The 23,998-nt window shown below is 42.0% G+C and overlaps 1 protein-coding gene across 2 annotated transcripts in view; it reads right to left on the bottom strand.

Moving 5' to 3' along the window:
* DNAAF9 (dynein axonemal assembly factor 9) overlaps positions 1 to 19,949 on the bottom strand; it is a 77,345-nt gene extending 57,396 nt beyond the window's left edge. For both annotated transcript variants that reach the window (XM_062575017.1, XM_062575018.1), the window contains exons 1-4: positions 19,732 to 19,949; positions 8,178 to 8,257; positions 2,124 to 2,243; positions 1,151 to 1,275 (exon numbers count right to left, since the gene is read on the bottom strand). In XM_062575017.1, coding sequence (XP_062431001.1) covers positions 1,151 to 1,275; positions 2,124 to 2,243; positions 8,178 to 8,257; positions 19,732 to 19,835 — 429 coding nt within the window. In that variant the 5' untranslated portion in view covers positions 19,836 to 19,949. The remainder of the gene's footprint in view (positions 1 to 1,150; positions 1,276 to 2,123; positions 2,244 to 8,177; positions 8,258 to 19,731) is intronic.
* Between the last annotated feature and the right edge of the window lie 4,049 nt (positions 19,950 to 23,998).

Genomic DNA, 23,998 nt, shown 5'->3' with positions numbered 1-23,998 from the left:
GCAGCCCAAGTTACTACCATAATGTTTTCTTTCTCCAGTCCTGGGACGTTAGATCCAAGTTTCAGTTCAAAGTCAATCCCAAACAACTGCCAGTTCCTCAAGAGGTAAAATACCATCAGAATAAGAACTTCTTTTTCAGTAAGATGCTAAAAGCTTGCCAATCTCATAGTTGACCCCATCTTTATTAAGAAGTTGGACAAGACTATCTCCAGACGTCCCTTCTAGCCTGAATTATCTTATAATTGGTCATGTACACACATTATGGATCATCCATGCAGAAACATCACCAGTCATAATTCCCACCATTTTCAGTCTGGAAAGAGGATACAGCCAATATGAGGAGAAAAAAGGCCTCTCTCTGCCCTCCCCATTCAAACTTTCACCAGTTACACCCATTTACAACATAGCCTTCTAACAACTAGTTGCCTATCAGCTTCTTCATTTATGTTATCCACAGCACAAAGAATCACAGCCAGAGAGTAAAGAACAATCATTTTCATTCCAACTCCTCTAATATCACTTTACTATGTTAAATCTAGTTCTTCTAGGAATACTTTCACTTCTAGATGTAAGACAAATTCATATCCAGTAATTATTGCTCAACGAAAATGAATGCTAGAACTCAGCTTTTTTCCCTTACTGAGGTTAACAGCTCTTGAAAGGAAGAGTTGAAAAAGAACATACTTAACAAAGTTTATGGTTCTTAAACGGTTTACTAAGCCGATATTTTCTAAACATCTAAAGCTATAGGCATATGACACATTAATATGCTACTTTGGTGACAAATAAGTATCATTGGAAATTTCAGTGCTGACTATATCACTTGATTCAGATTCTACTTTTCTCTCATCCCACATACTTTTTTCCTCATTAAAAGATCATTAACTCAAGTCAAAATAATAGCAATTAGTGGGGAGAAAAAGCTTTTGCTTTCACTCTCTAGCAAATACAATTATTAGAAATTTGTTTTTTGTGCACACATTAATAAAATAATTAATGCCCCTAAATAGGAGCACATCACTCCCAACAGAATATGAAGGTGGTGGGGGAAGAGACTTCCAGAAGTGTAAAAAAGTTCCACTTTGAGTATCAGTTCATTAGCAAGCTATTACAGACATGCAGTTCTCATGGGCATTCGTTTTCCACATACCTCATTTTCAGTTAGACAGTGAAAATGCAAGTTCCTCCAGTATGCCACATATGGCAAAAGATAATTGTAATTCACAGGATTACAGTACAGATGAACACTGTCAGGTTTTATTAATATGATTATATCTGCAACAAGCAGAACAGATTTTATTCTAGAATCAAGAGGGCAGACAGAAGATTTACACAACCACAAAAAACAAAGGAGCAGAACAGAACACACATTTTCCTATATTATATTTCACTTTTTTAATAAAAAAGCTGGCAGTCACATACAGTTCCAAGTACAACAGTACTTTTTACTGTTCAAAACAATAGTGAGTTTATTCTAAACTCTTACTCAGAACTTGCATCAGTCTGTGCTTTGAAAAGCCAAGACCGTCAGTGATGAACACTTACAAAAACGTTAACTGTATTTGCCCTTGCCTGGCATTAGATCAAGAGCTTTTTCCTACTACAAACTACCATAGCAGCATATCCAATGTAAAATAAGATAGTCAAAGTTTTGTGCAAATAAGGGAATAATCTATGACCTTGATAACTGGTCACCTTTCAAATATAAAAATGAGAGTTTTTATTTTTACTTCGGCAAATTATCTCAAGTATTTTAGAACCCCACATTAACATCTGTTATCAGTTATTGTATAATCAAAATTTATTTTATATATCTATATATAAATAAATAAAAATATATATACATATATCTAGACTGAACTAAGATTTCTACTAGTGGGCTCTTTTTTTTCTATATTTTCTCTAAATATTTCTCTATATCAAAAACATTTAGGGAAATACGGAGGGGGAAGTTAAAAAAGGAAAATACTTTTTTATGAGTTTATCAGCTGTATATTCACAATTAGGAGGAGATTTACTGACCTTTTTTTTTAATTCACTGATAACTATGCCCCTTCTGCTGACTCACCATCCCTCCAAAAAAAAACTAAGAAACACGTGAAAAAGGTTATCATACTACTCACCATCAAGAACTTCTTCAGGAAACCCAGTTCTCTCAAAGTCATTGTTACTCTGGTTATACAAGCCAAAAAGCAGATAGTTTGCTAGTTCCCTGCAACCTTCATTGTATCGACTATCAATTCCTGCAAAAAACAAACTGTTTGTGAAATGTGTGCTCTAACGTAGTACTCTCGAACAGCTTGTGTTCTTCCCTAGTAAGACAACTGTTTAGATAGGAGTATTAACTGAATCTCTCATATAGTCAGTGAATACTTACTCCAACATCCTGGAAAGACAGGGAAGGAAAAAAGAGTTTTTGTAATTCATTGCTACATGCTGACATTTCACTCTTGAGCTAAATCCACAGGCACCGCTTAAAAATAAAATTTAGCTTTCTGCAGTGTTAAGCAACAGAAGTTCAATTTTATCTAGCAATCCAAACCTAAACATCTGTATATATGCAGTGTTCATTCTAATGAATATGCTCTTGATTGAAGCTTCCTAATAAACTAATCCCATGACCTAAATCTCCTGCTTTAGAATACATGATTAAACATTATAAGTATTATAGTGCAGTCCCTGAGTCACCAGAAAGCCAGTGCAGTCTTCTAACAAATCATCAAAAGATTTGACAAACATATGGCACATGAAAGGCTTCCAAGGGAAGTCTTTTGTGTTCATTGGAAAAATAAAAACAAAAAAAAAAAAAAACCCCTAAAGATCCATAGCAAGGAGAGTTAGAAGATAGATAAATCAAAAGAAAAAAAAAAAAGAAAAAAAGATTAAGAAAAAAAAATCACTCACAGATTTAGGGAATGTTTTCGTCTTTCTGCAAGACCATCAATACACACAGTCATAATTCCTAATACTTAATTCAAATGTAATAAATCTCCACAATTAAAACTATGTAAGCAACACCATCCCTCACAAGCATACATAACAGCAGTCACTAGTCTTGACTATGCTACAAAATTTCTCATAAGCATTAACATCAAGTTATATAAGTTGTGTGGCTGTACAAAAAAAATTCGTTAAAACCGTCCACGTGAGAGATCAGTGCAACAGCATGTCATAACACATGCACAGCACAGCCTGCACGCCTATGTTTCAGGAGCTGCATCAGAAACCAAACTACTTAGGAGTAGTTCTGAAATTGGAACAAACCATAAGCTCTCTCATCTTAAGTTTTGGAGTGCTAACCAGATGCTCTGCTTATATCCAACCATTGAATCCCATATCATACTAACCACCCTTGTCTGCATAATAACTGGTCTTCAGATAACATATGTTCCAAGGCATCAGGTATTCAGTCTAAACCTGCAGAGGAGACGAACTTGAATCCATCGCCTGGATCTACCAAGACTTGCAGAGCCAACCGCTGTCTCTCTAGCTTGTGCTGAAGTTACAGAACCTTTGTAACTCTGTTCTCGCTTCAGGGCTTTGCGATTATATGCACCGATAACGCACACTACTAAGTTGCATTCCTTGAATGGTGTCGGGGCCAGGGAAAACTGAATAATACCTATTTTTCTCACCACCTCAAAAACAACAACAACAACAAAAAAAAAAACAGTTTCCTGCCAAGATCTTGGAATCTTCATTCCACTGCTACTTAGCTTCTAGTACTGTTCTCCCATTTCCACACACTCCATCAGAGCACACTTTTCTTAAGCACAAGCCACAGTTCTCTTTCAGAGAGCACGTCTCACAGAAGGTATGCGAATTCTCACACCCAGACACTCAATTTTTCCCTTCTGCTACAATGATCTGCCTTTGTTACACCTATTGTCTGTGCACACATTGTCTTGCAGGTAATCTGGTTTACTGCTCGCTTGCCTAACTGATCAGATAAACATCCATTCTAGTGCAGCAGTTAGGACAGTCCCTTTTGATGACAGCAAGCTGTTAGATCAGCTGTTCTGTAAGAGCGCATTTGTAGGCTGTACTGAAGTTTCAGGAGCAAACATCATCTATCAACTCAAATGCTAATCTAACAAAAGACACCCTAAACATTAGTCCAAATAGCATGGATGAAAGTGGCCATCTCACTACATTTGCATTTTTACTTATCAGGCTCATGGCTAGGAACTCCAAAGTCCAGAAAGCCAAGGTAGCATGCCCAGGTACAGGCTAACAGAATAACACAGAGCAAAGCAGTAAAGGAAAAAGGAGAGAGGAACAAAGAAAAGACTGGCAGACCAGAAGACAAGGGAGAAATTATCCTTATAAAAAAAATTAAGATGTAGCCATTACTGAAAGAGTTTGAGAGCAAGTATGCAGGCACATCAGCTCTTCTTTGGACTTGAAACAGAAAGATCTTCAAAGCTAAATATCAAGCCTCTGTTTTTCCAGTTAAACTAACTGGCCTCTGTTTTTCCAGTTAAACTTACTGAAAAAAGAAAAATGAAAAGAAAGATGGTTGGTATTTTTGACATGAGGAGGAGGTAGAAGACAAGACAAGAGGAAGGTGTTTACAAAGGAGCAGCTGATCAGCTTAACTCTTAAAACAGGACATGGGTGAATTTATTGCCTGAAGAACACACCCAGGCTACCAGGGAAGACAGTGTGCCATAAAACCAACTTCAGAGAATACCTGATTTTTTTAGTATCCAATAGAGACAGGATTTATCATACCCAGACTTTAATACTACTCCACACAAGCATATGGAGTTAAATGAATAGATACATTTAGCGGAAAATAAACAGGAAATGAAATGATGACAAAGATAAGATACCTCCAGTATATCATGAGGCCTCACAGAGCAACAGGAAAAGCTATTAACTAGGAAAACCTCACAAGCCTGGCTCCAGCTGAGCTGCGCAAGTTTAGTAACTCCTAGTCTTTCCCAGCTCATCACAAGGGTGTAGTCGACAGTGACTCAGTCTGTCTAGCAGCCCACTGCTGCCCAAGGAGCTATTCCTGCTCCTTCTTTTCTTCCTGCATGCAGTGCTTTATCTGACCTCTCAGGGAGCTGATTCAGTTCGCTAAGCTGGCAGAAAACTAGTTCAGCCGAGTATGGAAAAATTCGGTCAGCTCAGTAAGATGAATCCAGTACACAAGAGCTAACAAGCACTGGAACTGATGCAAAATGCACGTGGGGAGGGAAAGGAAAGGGAAGAGGAGCAATCTAGGAACAGGTCAAGACTAGCCTTTTCTGAGACAAAAAGTATTTGGGAGGGCTCAGCTATCGCAAGTGCTTGGGCAGCAGTTGCTAAGCTGACATAAACATAATCTACATGTAACAGAAGCCTTGTTTTCCCTTTCTTCCAGTCATGCATTTTTTACATTCCCCATGTATCAAAACAAAGAATAATTGTTTTTTAGCCCATTTAACAGCCATGTGAGCTCCAAGGACACAAGGTGGGAGGCCAGCAGGAAGGTGAGGCTGGAGAGAATGGACCTTCTGACAACTTCTGACAGCTGCTCAAAACCACTAGGCAACTGAGAAGCAGCAACCTAAGCGACATGCACATTAATCATTAAAACAGTCTCCATTTAGACATGGAATGAGATGAACAAGGTATTGAAGTGTCATTAAGATTTCTCCCACAACCTAAGACCAACAGTTCTATGTAGGATAGACATTTCCTAAAAACTTGTAAAGAAGGAACGCTATATACTAAGTATACAGCTTCAAATACCAGATTAACTTAATGAGCTAAAAATCTCAGTTAAAAGGTAAGAAGCAAGAAATGCTATTGCTTAAAAATAGTTTACAGTATAATTTAGGGAGTTTCATATCCAGTTTTCTTAGCAACTTTAACAGTGATTCTTCTAGAATCTGGAGTTTATCAGACATCACATCTTTAATTAAAAGACATATCTGGCATGCATCTCTTCTCTCCCCACCTCCAAATTTCTTTTTCATGTCAGTTGTGATGACATGTTTTCCCTGACAAAGAATGCATGTATACTACCATTCAATCATTTTAAAATAAAAAAAATGTAGAATTATTTAAAAATCAGCAGCAGCTACTTTTAAATAATTGTATCAAGCTTAAATTCTCCCTTCTCTTTGGTACCTTACCAAACTGCTTTTAATTTCAGTATAAATATTAATCTAATTGAAGTGAAGCTATGAGAGTTTATATCACTATCTCATGGCCTAGTATATAAAAATAAGGAGGAAGGGGAAAGTTAACTCTAGGTACTTAAAGCTAGCAGAGTGAAATACAACATGCGTTGACTGGAAGAAAAAAGTAGGTATAGGACATTATCTGGTTTCCATAAAAATCAAAAAGATGCAAGACATGAGGATATTTAAATTTTGTTATGTGAAGCCTGTATTTGAAGACAGATTTAATGTCTTTACAACAGAGAGATGTTGCTTCTAGACCAGAAGTTATGGGGGAAATCCTACAGCCTACATTAGATAGGTCAGAATGGACAACAACAGTCCTATTTTGGGTATAGAAAGAGATTAGTACAAAGCACAAGTCTAATGAAAAAAAACACACTTCATATCTCTATAACAGAAATGCTTATTTATTAGGAGGCATGATCTTTTGCAAGGTTTTAAATAATCCATATCACACTGAAGCTTACAGAACAGGATTCCTTTCACATGTAATGTTTGCTCTAATGCCATAGAAACAACATCTCTTAAGGAGTATTTTGAGCGACTACTTTTATGTCTGGGATTTATTGCAGCTTCAGAATTAACAAAAGTCAAGGAGTGCATATATATATATATATATATATATGCATATATATATGGCAAGAATTGGGAGTTGACACAGCTTGCTGTATTTTTACAAAATTAGACTGGCATCAAAGGCAAAACCAAGTACTTTTTCTTGTAAAATTAAATGTTGCAAGGTTGCCACTTAAATCAAAGTTACTACTTTTTTAACCAAAAGGTTTCTTAAACTATTACAAAAGAGCAAGTAGAACAGAAAGTCTTATTATGCAGTCAGCATCTATCAAACTGGAATAAGGTTCGATGTTTTTAATCAATTTTTCACACTCCAGCAAATAAGCTTCAAGTTTTCTTGCTTCACCATTCAAAAAATACAAAACCTATTAGTACTCATAGCTTCTCTAGGGCTACACTAAATTTTCCATCTTTAAGTGTTAAACATAATCTGCATAATCACCCTCTAATCCTATTCTCTAGGTATTCCAACTGTCATTCCTGAAATTTTCTTTAATATCTTAATAACAATTATATATTGAGAAACAAAAGTCAGTTATACACAACGATACTAAAGCTGTATGAAAAGCATGTTACTTTCCCAAAACATATCTGCATGTACAGCTTTGTTTTGCATCGCTCTTTTCCCCTACTCTGAGAATAAATAAATAAGCACTGAAATTGCATGTTCTTTATGTGCCATAATTTAAATTACAAATGCTGCCCAGGCTTCCCATATGACTTTTAAAATTCATTTTGAATTATTTCTTAAGCATCCCTCCCCCCTACTTTTTTCATTAGCAGGTTTTGTTAATTCTGCTGCTAGTTTTTCCTGCAAATTTTCATGTATCTCTTATAAATCAAGCCTGTCCCAAGCACTACCCTCAACAGCCTTGCATATCACGATCCCTAACGTTGGCACACTTAGGTTTTCCTCCAGTCCTTTAACTTCCCTACCAAGTCTCATAAACATATACAGCACCTGCTAGTCCCTTCCACCTCCCCAGCGAAGCGGCAGAACCACCCACAGGGCACGTTCCTTTGGCCTTCAGTCTTTATTTCAGTTGTCAGCTAGAAGACAAATGCTGCCTGGGCAACCAACTGTTTATACCAAATAGATATGGGTTAAGTTCTCCTCATCTTTCCTTCAACGCGGACATTGATAACGAGTCTCTCTTCTACCCAGCCACTCAGTTTTCACAAAGCTTGGAGGAATGTTGATATCACTACTACTACACTAGCAAGTTTGCCTGAAATTAGTAAACAGATTCATAAATTATTTAGGATAAGAACAGCAATCAGGTAGCTCTCCTCATTGATAAACAGGCTGGGAGGGTAGGGGCAAAGGAAGAATAAGAGACAACATTCATATATTCATCTTTTATGACTTTTTTGGGGTACAGCAAGCGTACACAGAGAGAGAGAGACAGAGAGAGAACTAACCTAAAATGCAAAGGATTCCATCAGGTTGAGATTTGCTGCTCTGTGTCAGGATACTCTGAATGTTTCGAAGGCGGCTGCAGCTGCAAAAGAAAGAATTGGTCCTAAGGGACACTGTTTTGACATGCTCAAATCTGGTAGGCTTAAGTGTTGATCTATGTTGTTTTCTTAATTATATGAATTCAATACACACAATTTGACATGGTTACCTTGAAATACACTTAAATCTCACACCAATCCTTCCCCAGATTATTTTTTGTCTAAAGCGTATCAAAGTACGTAGTCCTGAGAAATGACTGACCCCTTAAGAATCCCTTCTAACCAAGTACCCTGTTAGTCTCTAACCTGCTGCGAGAATTTTAGCCCCAAACTTCCCTCTTCTCTCATCCTGTGCTCCTTTCTCTACCGGATAAGTACAGTAGAGAGCAAAACTGGAACACGGGGCAGGTGATGCCGAAGTAGAAAGCTGGTAACAGAAAGGACTGCAATGGGTTCTACTCTTCAGTAGTATGAAAGAGACGAGAAGAAACTCCAGGACCTCCAGCTCCATCCAGCAGCCTCCACTCTGCGTAACTGTACAATACAGACATGTCCCAAAGCTCCTATAAAATGAGTGGAAAGCCTGATATTTGCAGAAGGGTATGGAGGAGAACAGGAGGACATGGAGAAGTTGCTACACTCCCAAAACCTCTGTCCCCACTCTCAACCTTGCAGAGTCTCAGCAAACTCCTTGTTCAAGACTAATAGCATCACGTTATCTGCTGGTGTCACAGCGATGGTTTTACTTACCAGTATAATGAAGACTCATTACTGTCACTATTACAAACATACACACAAGCAGAAATGCAGAACTAAGGGAACATTCAGATAAAAAAAAGGAAGCAACTTTAGTGAACACAGATTTAACAGCTACCGAACAGTGGATTTTTCTATAACAACTTAGTCTTGAGGCACTACAATTCTTCCTTAGATCTGGCTTTATTCACCAGAAGTATATTCACTCCATAATGGAAAAATATATAGCCAATATTCCTATTTAACATAAAAGCTGAACAGAAGGAGAGTCTCCTTTGAAGAAAAATTTTCTCTACAAGAGAAATTAACAGACTAAACTTGTACTATTGAGCTTCAAGTGAAAAAGAAAACAGCAGGTCAAAACGACTCCGCAGGTGAAAAATACTATATGCAAATCAAAAGCAGGAAATTTCTCTCTATATACTCAAAGAAATACCTAGAGCATTTTCATAAGTTACATCTTAAGTCACCTTTCTCAATTTACCTTTCTCAATTATTTCTCTATTATAACCATGAAAAATTTCTCTACAATGAGCAGTCAGAGAAAACTGTAAGCCTAAAGTATGATCATTTTATGATCCACATTAAAAAGGAAATGACACAATAATACTAAGTCTTGCCAAAAATTTCATAATCAAAATAAATTGATCGTATTGTTATATGTGCCAACATGCAGCTGTATCAGCTATAATAGCCACACAAACTGAGAGTAACATAGTTCATACTTCTAACCAACCTTTTCTTTAGCACAGATATAACGCAAGAATTTTCACTGCTGATAATGAATGTATTTTCTTCTTTACAGAACTGAGCTGTTCAGCTGTAGAAAACAAATGTCTCCTACAGAAAAACTTAAAACAGAGCTAAATTTATCATCTGCTGAATTATTAGTTATTTAAGTCAAGTAAAGAGCAAATAGACCTTTGCAGTGATAGTGCAGTTATAATGCTCTACTTTCTCAGAAAGACAGCGCACATGTGAAGAGTGTAAACCAAAGCTAATCTAAGTGCAACTCAAAATCTACGCTAACTAAAACTGATAAACATTTCAAGATGCTGAAATTTTAAGTTATTTGAGTTTTGATCTTAGCTTACAGAGAAATTATTTAGGGATCAGGTGAAGGCATATAGAACTGCTTAAGTCTCTGTAAAACTCTAGCGAAACAAAATATGTATGGACAAAGCATTACCTCCAGACTAAAATGTTTCTTAACCTATTTATAAAGGACTGTTTAAGAGAAACTGTGCATCCCAAGATCATAGGAAGGACAGACTGAAAAGAAGGTGGAAGAAACATGCCCAAGGATTTTTGCAGTTACACAATAAGCAGCTTGCAGACTGCCTTTTAATAAAACATTCGCCATATCAGAGGCTGCATCTTCCTGCTATTGCTCCACATGTGAGAAAAGAAACTGTCATCAGAAAAACCCTATGAACGCTCATGAAGTGAAGGCACGAGAGGTAATTTTCCAAAACATTCCTCTCAAACAAGACTCAAAAATTCCTCTGCTAGGAGCGTTCACCTAACTCAAGTCAAATTTAACTAGTTTTCCAGTAAAGAAAGGTCAGATTTGAGCTTAAGATGTTTTACTATAAAACCTCATATGCATATAAACACAGCGTGAATACATACCACCATTTTGCAATTTTATTTTCATAGACTAATCATTTTTAAAGGAAAAGGACATTCAGAACTGAACTTGACAAAATAAGTAGCAATACTACTTGCAGCAACTCACACACCAGGGTAACACTCATTTAGTGAAAAAAAAAAGAAACACTTTACAATACAAAGTAAATTACTCCCCCACTGAAATTATAACTTTAGTATGCCTTTTAAAATACAAAATTCTCAAATCAATATATGCTAAGAAACTCTTGCCACACACAGTTTAATGTCAATGCTACACTTCATTCACGAGACTCTCCTGATACAAGAGGAAAAAGCATAGGTCAAATTATACATGAATTATACAGTTAGATATATGACCATAAATATGTTTATTCCAATTATAATATTGGAGAGTCTTCAGAAGGATATTCTTCCTTGCCTTATTTGAAGTCGCTTCTATAAAACTGGAAGTCTTTGAAAAAGCTTCTTAATAGAAATATTTTCTACATCATATCAAGTGCATATAAATCATTATATTCACAGGCTGACATTAAAAACAGAAGACTTCTGTGCCTGAATAAAGCTATTATTCAGAAATACCAAAGAGAATAATTAGAACTCCAACTACGTGCTGTTAATACAAACTAAACTGCATACAAAGTCAGAAAAAAATAAGGTATTTTCTTGCATTTCACACTAAATAGTCATCCGACAAAAACAAAGAAACAGGCCTGGGAACAAAAATCCATGACTTCTCCCGCCTCCGAAGCAAGTGCCCTAGCAAGGATACTGGATTTTATTCCTTCTCTCTTTACCAGAGTAACGCAATTTCAAAGAGAAGCAGGGAGGAATGACCCACCTGGAACACTGTAACCCTCCGGTCACTGGGATGCTTTCCCAAAAGACGTAGCTCTGAATCTCCTCGGGCTCAGGGGGAGTATAGGTACCGTATCACAGAGCAACCTCTTTCTGTGCACCCTTTCTTCCCCCATAGGCAAACGTATAACCACGATTTCATTTTACAGTAGCCTGATCCTGATAATCGGCATTAGAGGTCTTTCAAGAACACAAGTATATACAGCCCTTTTAAGGAAATTCAGAATTCTTGGACTCCAATGAGACTTGGACAAGACACGAGTAGCAAGCCATTTAAACTAAGTCCGCTCCAAACATACACAAGGAAACATCGACAGAAAACGAAGCAACTTCAGAAGTGGATAAGGAGCTGAAGTCGGTTAATTGAGAGTTTTTCCAGCTCGCAGTTTTGGACAGACAACGTGATTTCTAGACCGGTGTCAGTCAGGGTGAGATTCCCCGTTACTGCAAGGGATCCGCTCGCCCAAGCCGCTGCCTTTGTTGTGGCTGCAGTAACAATCTTGAAGCCATGTGTCAAGTCAGATCAGCTTACTGATCCAAATGAACTCTAACCCAGGAATTAAGAAAAAAAAATGTTTTCAAGCATCAGCAAGATGATCTGACTGCTGAAAAAGGAAGGTCAGAAGGCACAGTCGTAGCTTAGGGCACCAGCTGGCAATGAAGTGTGCTTAGGCCAATTAAGAAACTGTAAGATGAGGTAGTTGATTGTCTGCTAATCTTGGACTAGAGCCAAAAAAATTAGAAAAAGCAAGAGAATTCACCATCATTAACTTTTAAGAATTACTGCTCATCTGTTCACACATCTTCATACTAATTATGCAAAACGCCTTGCTTTACAACATCTAGACTGTTATAATTGACAGTACAAAAGTCATGCATGTTGGCCAACGCAGACAACATTGGCAGTTGCACCTTTTCCAATTGTAAAGAAAAAATACATTTAAAGAGAATTTCACATAATAGTTAAATTTTCATTTCATAAAGGCTTATTTATTCTTGCACAATGTGCTTTTTTTTTTTTTTTTTTTTTTTTTTGCATCCCGTATTGCTAATTCAATTAATTCTATGCACTGCAAGGAAGATTCCTTTTCTTGTTGTCCTAAGCCAGTAGCACCAGTGTAGCAACGGTATTAACACTGAATTAACATCGATCCCCTATTGATTCCCAATTGATTCCTACCGGCTAGCCTACCATATGTTTGGGACAGCCACAGCTGTGATTCAGTGTGCAATTCATCTGACAAAGGAGATAATTTCACTGCTGTACCGAGCAGCGAGTTGAGTATGTTTTGCTTCATATTGGCAGATGTTACACTCCTCCCCCACAAATGCTGGGCAGCCTTTAAAAACCCACACACAGTTAAGCTTTAATAGATAGCAGTGAACAAGGGGGGAAAAAAAAATCTGAGATGCTCCTTGCGAAACTGTGCAAATCCTCACATTAATAAGACTGATCTTCAGGGAATGAGTTGAATAAATTCATGCTCTCTAATGTTAAAACCACTGTCTAAGAACTTGATTTGAAGGGAAAAAGAAATAAAAAGAGGAAAGATGGAAAAACGTATTAGGTGTTTTCTAAATTCCCTTCCCATTAAATTGCCCACTGCTACCATAGGTTCCAGGTGATCCGTTTCCACTCTACCTCAAAAAAAAAAAAAAAAAAAAAAAAAACAAGGATATTCTTCATGGGCATTTGGTTGACCTCACATTTTCTACCAGAAACAGTGTTACTGGCTGCTTATATTTGAATACTGAATTTTCCTGTGCTTCCCACAGTATGACATTATCACTGTCTTAACCAATTTGTGAAAACAGAAACAAGGAGTCAAGCTAAAGTACAAATCCTCAGAAATTTCAAAGCAGTTGTACATTTGAAATATAACATCTAGAGTTAAGACTGACACTTAGGCTTTCTCAATTTTTTCTTAAAGTTTAATTAAACAATTCTATTTTACTGCTTGTCACTCTCAAAGGACAACGCACCTCACCTACCCTAAAACAAGGCAGTCTTTCAGATATTTTCAAAATTTCTCTACAATGAATGTAGGTAATTTGAATATAAGGAGATCTAGCAACTTCAAAACCACTTAGTATGTTTAACAATTTTAAGTAGTAAATATTAAAATAGATTTAGGGGAACAAAATTCAATTCTTGATGTGCATTTTACAAGACCAAAATCTTTGCGTCCAGGGTTTAACTACATAATAATATCCAGTTCTGCAACTCAAAGACTTCAGAACACACAGGAAGAGTCACAAATCTCTCTTTACTGAATGTTTGGAACTACCTAGTGAAGTTGACCATGAGCCAGCAGTGTGCCCTTGTGGCCAAGAAGGCCAATGGTCTCCTGGGGTGCATTAGGAAGAGTGTTGCCAGCAGGTCGAGGGAGGTGATCCTGCCCCTCTACTCAGCCCTGGGGAGGCCTCATCGCGAGTACTGTGTCCAGTTCTGGGCTCCCCACTACAAGAGAGACATGCAGCTACTGGAGAGAGTCCAGCGTAGGGCTACGAAGATGATCAGAGGGCAGTTGCTCCAGCCCTCTGATGAGGAACGGCTGCAAGAGCTGGGCCTCTTCAGCCTGAGGAAGAGAAGACTGAGGGGAGATCTGATCAATGTGTACAAGTACCTGAAGGGAGGCTGTCAAGGGGACGGGGACAAACTCTTTTCAGTTGTCCCATGTGACAGGATAGGAGGCAGTGGGCAGAAATTGAAGCACAGGCAGTTCCGCCTGACCGTGAGGGGGAATTTCTTCCCTGAGAGTGACGGAGCGCTGGACCAGGTTGCCCAGAGAGGTTGTGGAGTCTCCTTCTCTGGAGATCTTCAAGGCCCGCCTGGATGCAACCCTGTCTACCATGCTCTAGGTGACCCCGCTGAGCAGGGAGGTTGGACTAGATGATCTCCAGAGGTCCCTTCCAACCTTACTGATTCTACGATTCTAAGTTCTTAAAATATAAGCTTGTTCAGGATTATTGACACTTCAGGGCATCTGATCAGCAACATTATCTTACAGAATGCACGTAGACATTAATTTTGTATTTTCTATAACCATGCTCGTATCAGTCCCTTTTTTGCTGGAAAAAGGATTTATAGGCTCTCTGTAGTATAAGAATTCTTTAGTTTGACAGCCAAATGATAGACTAGTAGAACTCCTGGTAGCTACAGATACCAGACTCTCCTATCAAGAAATGGATGGTCAAAAACTGTATGATAGCACCTACAACTAATAGCAGTAAAGCTGTGAAAAAAAATAAAAATGATGATGAATACACATGAATACATAAGGTCTGAGAACCTCAATTTCCACAGCTGTCATGTCTTATCACCTTATCCCTTTCTCAAAAAGGACTCCAAAAACCCTTTCAACAACCAGTCAATTTTTGAAAGTTACTGTACTCCCAAAAACACCTGCCTAAGTGTATCACTTTGATAACCAATACACTGACAAATGAGAAGATTTTGTTCTTCAAAAACAAAACAAAAAACATACCACACACACACAAATGAACAACCCCAAATTCTCTTACTATGCTCCAAATGTCACATAACTAAATTAACTATGAATTGCTAGGGACACTAAGCCACACTAAAATGGAAGACATTGAACAGCTTTTCCCATGCGAGTAAGCCACATACCCAGTACAGCTATTCAGCACACTTGTTTACTATAAGCAACCAATAGGACCTGTTTTAATGCAAGTGTCAAGTAGATACATGCCAGAACAGTCTTAGTAAAACAGAAGGTCTTGGCATTAGAAAGTGGACTGGAAGCCAAGTGAATCTGGGTGTAATCAAATGATAGATTGCCCATGGCATGCATGTATGTATTCCAGGTAAACAGAGTGCCTCGTGGCCACTTGTCTAACAGGCTGATTTATGAACACCAAGTCTATATTTTCATTGGCAGCTGCTTTCTTGAACTGCAGCACGTTGCTGAGGAAGTCAGCTATTTCCCTCCCCCAAAATGTATCACCTAAGAAAAAAGACAATATTTAAGAAAACATGAAAGGCTAACAGCTCAACTGTAATTACTCTGTCATCAATCTCTTATCAGAAAGAGAAGGCAAGTGTCTGTCTCTTCAGCTGAAAACAGGAGTACCTATTACCGGATCACAACTGCTGCAGCCACAAAGCATCAAACCAGAACACTCTCCATCAATTTAGGCTTAAGGATTGGAAAGGGGTAATTTCATGTAAAGCTCCACTGGCAGCTGAGATAAGGTAATAGCTCACCTCCTCTCCTTGGCAACTTTTCCCTCCTAAGTACTATTCTACTTTTCTATTACTATCAACTACGTAGTCCCACCTCCCTCATGACTTTGGCCTATCCTACCATTCAGTAGTCCCTAAGGCATCTTACATCCTCCTACAGTAGAAAATTTACCCACATTCAGTCCTATGTATTCACAGACCTTCAGAAAGAAGTTTGGGCTCTGTACTACGCTGTATCAACAGGCACTGAATAGCTTGGGGTAGCACTTTCAGCAGATCAATCTACTATAAGGATAAATTGTGATCTTTTTTTTTTTTAAAAAAAAAAAAAAAAAAAATTATCTGCAGAAGTTAGAGGCAGTTTGCCTACAACAAAAAATACCTAGAAGCAGAGGTCTATGCACAAGAAAATCACAAGTAGGAAGTCTGTTTGTTTTTTTTTTTTCTCCTGTCCTAGCACAGTGAAAATACAGTGGTTTCCTTAATAAAAATCAGGTGCAAACGTGCTACTACAAGATACTGAACATCAGCTTAGTTATGCAAGCAATACACAAACTGTTAATCTTTCAACACAAAAATGTCCCATGCAATTGAGAGACCACAATACCACTTTCTTCCCTGTACCATCACCCTCCCAAGCACTCCAACAACTCTTCTGGAGCTGTAGAAAAAAAGGCACATATTTAACCACTATGTGATTAAAACCAGAACATTTTAGAGGATAACACAGGCAGAGACAAACATAAATTGAACCCAGTTTCGCACTCCCCCCCACAGACACACAATGAAAACTAATCTGTGTCATATTACAAATATGGACAAATTATTATAAGGATCTGCCGACTCTTTTTCAACAGGATAATGTGAAGATGGGTCTAAATCCCTATCATATAGAACAAATTTATATTTAATTTAAGTGTTGATATCAAACTGTAGCATTTAGTAGAAATTTTGTTCAGAAATATGTACATTCTTGAGCAAAACATTAGTTCCTCACTAAACACAGACTCATGTAAGATGACATCAGCTTCTAAAAAGGCATATCCTTTTTGAGGAAATACTCATCTATTGGCTAAGGCAGCTTCTCTTTATTTTCAAAATTTTCATTCTTTACTCCCTTTTGTTGTTACAGTGCCTGTGGTCCCAGCGGTAAATGCCAGTTTCCAATGCACCATATGGCAGACCAAAATTCTGAAGCATGTGGAAGAACTCCAAGAGTTATCTCTGGCAGTTTCTCTATTCTTTTATATAGTCTTAAGAATTTTTCCACTCCTGTTTGGGACTTGAGGGGTGGAGGGAAGGGATAACGGATTGTTTTGTTTTAAGTTATTTTTATTAACTGCCCTGGTATCTGCTGACTGCTTGGGAAATTTATTGCAAATGCTATTTTCCCTGCCTCCGTCCAGTCTGAAAAAACTGTGCAAGAAGGAACGCTGAAGAGGGAGGGAAAGGGGAGCTGAAGAGGGAGGGAAAGGGGAGGGAAAAAAAAAAAAAAAAAAAAAAAGTTTAACGGATAACATGCCTCCTACAAACATGCCAAATTACAGATGCTGTTTGGATCTCCCAATGGAGCTGAAAAGCTTGCAGATGTTCGCAGACAGTTTGAATGTTCTCATGACAACTTTGAAACAGGATCTCAGATTACAAAATCACTCATACCCTTAAAACATGGGCTTGAGTGGAAACCATTTTCTCTTTTAGCTTGCTTTTTCACTTCTTGGTATTTTGTTAAAGGTCATGAATTTTGAGATACTTTCCAGCGATAAAAGAAAAAAAAATGGCTTCTTCTAAACATACGTAGATTAATATATTCAGTGAAAAAAATATATTTGAAAAAGGTCACTCTTTTTTCCTCCTTTTAAGACTAATCCAGTTTCTAACTAAAGGCAGGGAAGGAACATAACCATTACAAAATGGCCATGTTCATGTATTTTAAATGCAAAGAATGACATTTATTTCTCTCTCTTACAATAGAGAATTTCACCGTTCAAGGGCTCTATCCTCTGAAAAGCAAAAACTCTTATTCCCTTCTTGAACTGCATGTCTAAGTTTTTTTTTTTTTTTTTTTTTTTTTTTTTTAATTTGGAAGTTTATTGCAAACAATATATAACCACTTTAATACTCTGGTAGTTTGGTCAACTATTTTTTGGTGGCAATTTAGCAATTTATGTGCAATGTCCCAGTTGCTCTATTATCTGACTTTACACAGTTGAACACTTCCATGTATTGTACTTTAACTATTTAAAGCATCAAGCATCTCAGCCCATGAGTTGTGCTTTATAATATTCAAACATTTTAGACAATAAACATACTGTAGCTTAATAGACACATATGTGTGCACCTTAAGTCTTCGAAAGGAAATATGTACAGTTCTTGCAACCTAACAACAATTTCTGAGGTGACACCTCCTTCCAAAGAGCAAATACCATCATCTAACATGTATCTGTGCCCAATCTCTTCTCCAGCTCTATCATATTTCCACAATGCAGAAAATGTTATCACCTTCATACCCTTTAGCAGTTTCTGCACAAGCCAACCACATGAATATTTGCATCACTTTCTATAATTCCTCAAACCACCACAAGCTTCTTCCCCTGCTACCCCTAGTCTAATTAGGCAAGCATAGCTTTCCCAAGCCCTTTCTCCCAATTTCCCTGTCACAAACCAGAATCCAGCTTGGTTCAACTCCAGTAACACTATCCCCGCCACCACCAAATCATCCACTCTCCAGTGTCCCCAAATCTCTTTTTCTGCTCTCTCCCTCAAGCCAACCATAGGTTCACACACACCCTTTCCTCCACATTATTCAAGATTCACCAACCCCCACATCCGCAAGCTCAAGTTAGGCTCCTGCCTTCCGTCTAGTCAAGGCCACTGACACTTCCGTTCCAGTAGCCTCCAATCATCTCCAGAACTAAGGACCTCTTCCAACTTCTCAATACACCACCTCTCCCCTACCATAGCTCCAGATTCCCAAATTCTGCTAATGCCCCAGCCCTCCACTCAGTTAACTCCAAGCCCCTCCTCTAGCCCACTCTCCCTAATGCCTCAGCCCTCTCCTGCCCATCCTCCTCCTCCATACTTCTATCTCCTTCATACCCATACACTCCAAACCTCTCCTCAACACCTTCAACCTCTTCAGCCTCCAAAATGCTCCTCATCAGCCCCCCTCAATGCCCTTAATACCTTGAAGCCCTCATCATCAGGACCTTCTGTGCTCCTAACTCTCTACTCTCCCTATCAGGTCCTCTCCATACCTGCCAACCTATCCCTACCACCGGACCCCTCAGTATCTCAATCCCACCACAATCAACCCTTTCAAAATCCCTTATCCCTTTAACGCCCCCATCAGATCCATCAATGCCCCTGGACACACCCCCAATCAACTCTTCAATACCCCCAACCTCTTCAGTGCCCCCAAAACTACCCTATCAGACCCCTCAATGCCCCTCCCCCAGTGCCACCCTATGTCCCTAGGCCACCGCAAGCAGCCCCCTTCAAGGCCCCCAGACCCTCCCCATCGGACACCTCAGTGCCCCTAGACCCTCTCAAAGCCCCTAAACCCTCCCCATCGGACACCTCAGTGCCACTAGACCCTCTCAAAGCCCCTAAACCCTCCCCATCGGACACCTCAGTGCCCCCAGACCTCCTCAAAGCTCCCAGACCCTCCCCATCAGACACCTCAGCGACCCCAGACCCTCTCAAAGCCCCTAAACCCTCCCCATCAGACACCTCAGTGCCCCCAGACCCTCTCAAAGCCCACAGTCCCTCCCCATCGGGCCCCTCAAGCCCACAGCCCCCCCCCAGTGCCCCAGCCCCTCCCTCTCACAGCCCCTTCAACGCCCCCAGCCTCCTCAGCACCCCGCAGACCCTCCCCGTCAGTCCCCTCCACGCCCCTAGCTCCCCCCTCCTCCATATCCCCAGCTTCTCCCCGAACTCGCTTCAACACCCCCAGGCCCCTGACAGCGCCCCGGGACCCCCTCGGCGCCCCTCAACCCCCCCCCTCCCTGTCAGCCCCTCAACCCCCCTCCCGTTCGCCCCTCAACACCTCCCCCCGCCCGTTACCTGACGAAGGCCTCGGCGGCGCCGGCGCGGGGGGCGCGGCGGGGGCGGCGCGCGGCGGGGCGCGGAGCCGCCAGGAGGAGCGCGGAGCGGGCGCACAGCGCCATGGCGACGGCGAGGTGGTGGTGGGCGGTGGGGGGAAGAGGAGGAAGAAGAGGAGGAGGAGGGAGACGGGGGAACCGGTGCCGCCCGCGCTGCCGCCGCTCCGCCGCCGCCGACACCGCCCCGCGCCGCCGCGGTGGGCGGGGCCGCCCGCGCCGCACCACCTCGCCCGCTCGCCGCGGGGGGGGCAGGGGGAGCCGGGGGAAACGTCCGCGCCGCCTCCGCGGGCTCCTCGCCTCTCCAGCGGCGCCAGGCGAAGCCCTGCTTTGCTCCGCGTCCTCACTTAAGGCAGCTGGAAGGATTCGCTCCTACCGGCAGCAGCTGGACACAACGGCGGCTGTTAGCCGGCGCCTCCCCCCCGAGGGAGACATGGACTCGCCCAACGCCTACATCCCCCCCCCTTCCCCGCGCACCCCCCTCCTTCACACATGGGCGCGTCCTCTCCCTCCCCCCCCGGCGCCGCGCCGCGTGGGCTCGCCCGGGCCGCTGCGCCCCCGAATGTCCCCTGGTCCCCCGCAACCCCCCCTAGTCCCCTGCACCCCCCCCAAAATGCCACCGCCCCGCTTCCCCCCTCCAGCCTGGACTCCCCCGGATGGCCGCGGTGCCCCAGTCCCCCCTCTCCATACCCGCCCAGGATTGCACCCCCAAATGCCCCTCTCCCCCCATCACGGCACCCCCAAATACGCTGCGCCCCCCCATGCCCCCGCAGCGTTGCACCCCCAAAAAGCACGCGGCGTGGGTGTGCCTTGCATCCCCCTTTAACCTCCCCAGCATTGTACCGGAACGGAACGCAATAAAAGCGTTGGGCTTTAATTTCCTTCTCCAAAATGACCAGGAAACCCTTAGGCGCAGCTGGAGGAGGAGGAGGGTGAGGAGGAGAGCAGGAGAGGGGCAGCGCCGGGAGAAGGGAAACCCGCTCCTGCAACGGAGCTGCGTGGAGCCCGGTCTGGGGCCCGGCCGCGCTCCCGGCCCCGCTGGAGCTGCAGCATCCTCTGCGCGCCGTGATGCGTGCGTCGAGCCCTGGTGGTCGGGACTCCACCGTCGGAGGTGTCCACCCGCCCGCCCTGAGCAGCTCCAGAGCCCCAGAAACCCAGCAAGGCCATCGGACGGGAGGAGAGGAGAGGGGAAGGGAGAGGAGGGCCAGGAAGAGGATCCCCCCAGGCTGGTGGCTGATGCACTTCTGCTCCAGAGTGCCTTCCTCCAGCCAACCAAGGAAGACACTTCGCACCTCTGGAGTGCTGCAGCAGGGTGTTACCTACAGCCTCGTCTTTCCCTTGGTGCCCGTGCAATGCAAAATCAATTCAACAGCCTAGAAAACACCCAACGGAAAGGCCAGACTTCCTGCGACGGGAGTGAAGTGGAAGGGGGAAGAGGTGCAGAGCGGTGCAGCTGGGGTGGACGCAACGACCGACCAGCTGTTGTTTCTGCCTCCTGCTTCCGGAGTTTGGCAGTCCCGCTGTTGTTCCCCATCCTGCACGTTCTGCAGGCTGCAAACACTGAGTGAAATCCATAACAATTGTCCAAAAAATAAATAGAAAAGCAGAATGCTTTGGAAAGCGGGGAGGAACTGCTGCTGATGTTCCTTGGTGAGTCCTCCTGACCTAGATCCTGACCAACAATAATCTACAAAATCTGGGTTAAGTCTCTGTTCGCTTGACCTGCTAGGGCTCTCGCTGTGCTTTCAGCGCGGGTGCCTTCACGTGCATTGGCTTCTGCCTTTGGGAAAGGCTGGCTTTGCAGCCTTTCCCATAAATACCTTTTTATTTTTAGAAAGCCCCCTTTGCACCAAGGGAGAAAGCAACGCTCGTTCCTGGATACATAGAGGCCAAAATACCTTTTGTTCACCCAGAAACATGCGCCTGGAGAGGTCCTGCATTCCCCTGCTCATAAGGGGCTCCTAAACTTCTCACCCCAGGCTGGCAGCTGCCCAGGAGCCTGCAGGCTGCATTTTATTAAAAATAAATGCATACATCCCACGCTACTGGCACGTGTAACGAGTCTTTTTAGCCAAAGGCGTGGGCTGCTCGGGTTTGTCGGCTTGGAGGCTGGCGGCTGCGGCAACGCTTTGATCGCCCGGTGTCCGCTGAGGAGCCAGCCGTGGGCTACCCTGGAGGACTTTGTGGTCCTCAGGTGGTCTGCAGGTGGCATGCTGGCTTCCTCTGAAATCTGATCATTTTAGGAGCTCTCACAGTAACTTTTGATACTTCGCTCCAGCTTAGTAGCAATCTGCAAGTCGTGCACGGACGTAGAGAAACTCACCTTTGCAGCTCTGTTCCATGCGCAAAAATACTGAAATCTCAAGGTTTACTAGCAGGAAGATGCATCTCCATGACTGCTGCGCTGGGTAGAGGGAGCTGTAGAAATAGGATGGAGGTCCTCGCTTCGGCTCTGGTTCTCCCCATTGCAGCGACGGTGCCAGGCACAGCTGGAATGCAGCCGGTAACTCATAGCACTGACAGCACAACAGCTACAAACAAAAATGAACAGAAAAGCTTTATAGCGCTGACAAATGTCACTGTCAGCTTCCCACTTCCTATGAGCCAGTGCTATATCTTTTAGGGCTTCTATTTATTTCCTTTTTTTTTTTAATCCCTGTGTAGCATCAGGAATACAACAAGGCGTTTTCCCACCGTAACTGCTAATTCACTTTTAAAGGAATAATTTGCGCTTCTTAGAGAGAAAAATGAATCATGCCGCCCTTGTTTGTTGAACAAATAAGGTAGCCATCTGCGATGTTTCAGAAGAATTGGTTTTTTCTCCCTTCTGTTCAGATTTATGGGATCTCGTTGTGTCCTTAAATGTTTTAGCAGAGTCTACCCTGCAGGCAGCATCCTGCGAGCAGTGGATCTGTTCATGCCAAGAACAAACTTACTGCCTACAGAGCTGTCCACGGAAATTTTAGGAATAACAGAAGACAATGATGGAACAAGCCTGCAATGAAAGTTCCCCATTTTTACTTCAGGAAGGAAAGCTAAATAATAAATTATGCTAACGATAAATACCTCCTGCTCCATCTGTGCAAGTTCTTAAGGCGAAAGTACCTTAGTTCTTCCCAAGTGTTGTTTTGGGAGGAGAGATATTAAGATATCTTCTGCGCTTAAATTATGGTTCCATCTCATTGCACAAGCTGGCCTCCAGGTGAAGGAAAATAACAGGGCAAATTAGTTCTCCAGCAAGTTCAGGTCTGCATGTTCACGTTACTGTGGATCTGGCACCGTGTGCCCGTGAAACGCAAGGTGGAGATGCAGGAGGCGACCTAGACAGAGCGTGCCGAGATCTGCCAAGCACAGGAAACGTATCACAAAAATAGCAGTATGAACTTAAAGTTATCCTGACTTTCTTCTTATAGCCCCTTCTGGTGACCCCTTCTGCTTTAGCGAATAGAGATTTAAGAATCTGCTGGGGGACTGGGAGTTAAAAGAGACTACAGTTCCTAGACTGCACTGTTTGCGGTTGCTAACCATCTGCAGGTAGGAAAATTTGAATTTGGGGCTGTTAGCGCTAATACCTCTGGCCTCCTCGGCGGTGGTCGGAGCAGGGCGGGTGTTTGCTGCAGTAGCAGGGCTTGCTGTAGGCACAGCGACATGGGAGAACCGTTGTCCCTGGCACTGCTCTAGCGTCCCAGCTTCTTAGTCCCTGCCAACAGGTGCTGCACCTTCCCCAGGAAAAAGGAAAATTTATTATTTTTTAAAAAATTCCTGCCCAGCTTCAGTTCCATGGTATTAAATTAACTGACTCCCTGTAATAAAATCCAGACCTCATCTGCTCACCCACAGCATAACCCTGGAGGTTTAAAGGCAGTATTTTTTAAGGTTATGTTGCAATTTTGATTTTACCAGTGTGGGATTTTGCCAGATGAAGTACAAGAAATAATTATCTGGAGTGATGTGCTGGCTTTTCTCCTCTGCCTCCCTGGATGCTCTTGCAAATGCTTGGAAATGGGGGATGGTCTGAATATGCCTTAAGATCACAGAGTCATAGGGAAACTCGGGTGGGAAGGGACCTCAGGATGCCTCTAGTCCAAGCTCCTGCTCAAAGCAGGGTCAGCCTTGAGGTCAGACTAGGTTGCTCACAGCTTTATCCAGTCTGGTCTTGAAAACCGCCAAGAATGGAGATGACACAACCTACGTGACAATCCCTCTGGGGAGAAAGGTTTCCCTGGAACCCT

The sequence above is a fragment of the Rhea pennata genome, chromosome 4 (assembly GCF_028389875.1).
Source record: "Rhea pennata isolate bPtePen1 chromosome 4, bPtePen1.pri, whole genome shotgun sequence".
Taxonomy (NCBI): Eukaryota; Metazoa; Chordata; class Aves; order Rheiformes; family Rheidae; genus Rhea; species Rhea pennata.
The sequence above is the reverse complement of the archived record's forward strand: the minus strand, read 5'-3'. Positions and strand labels throughout refer to the sequence as shown.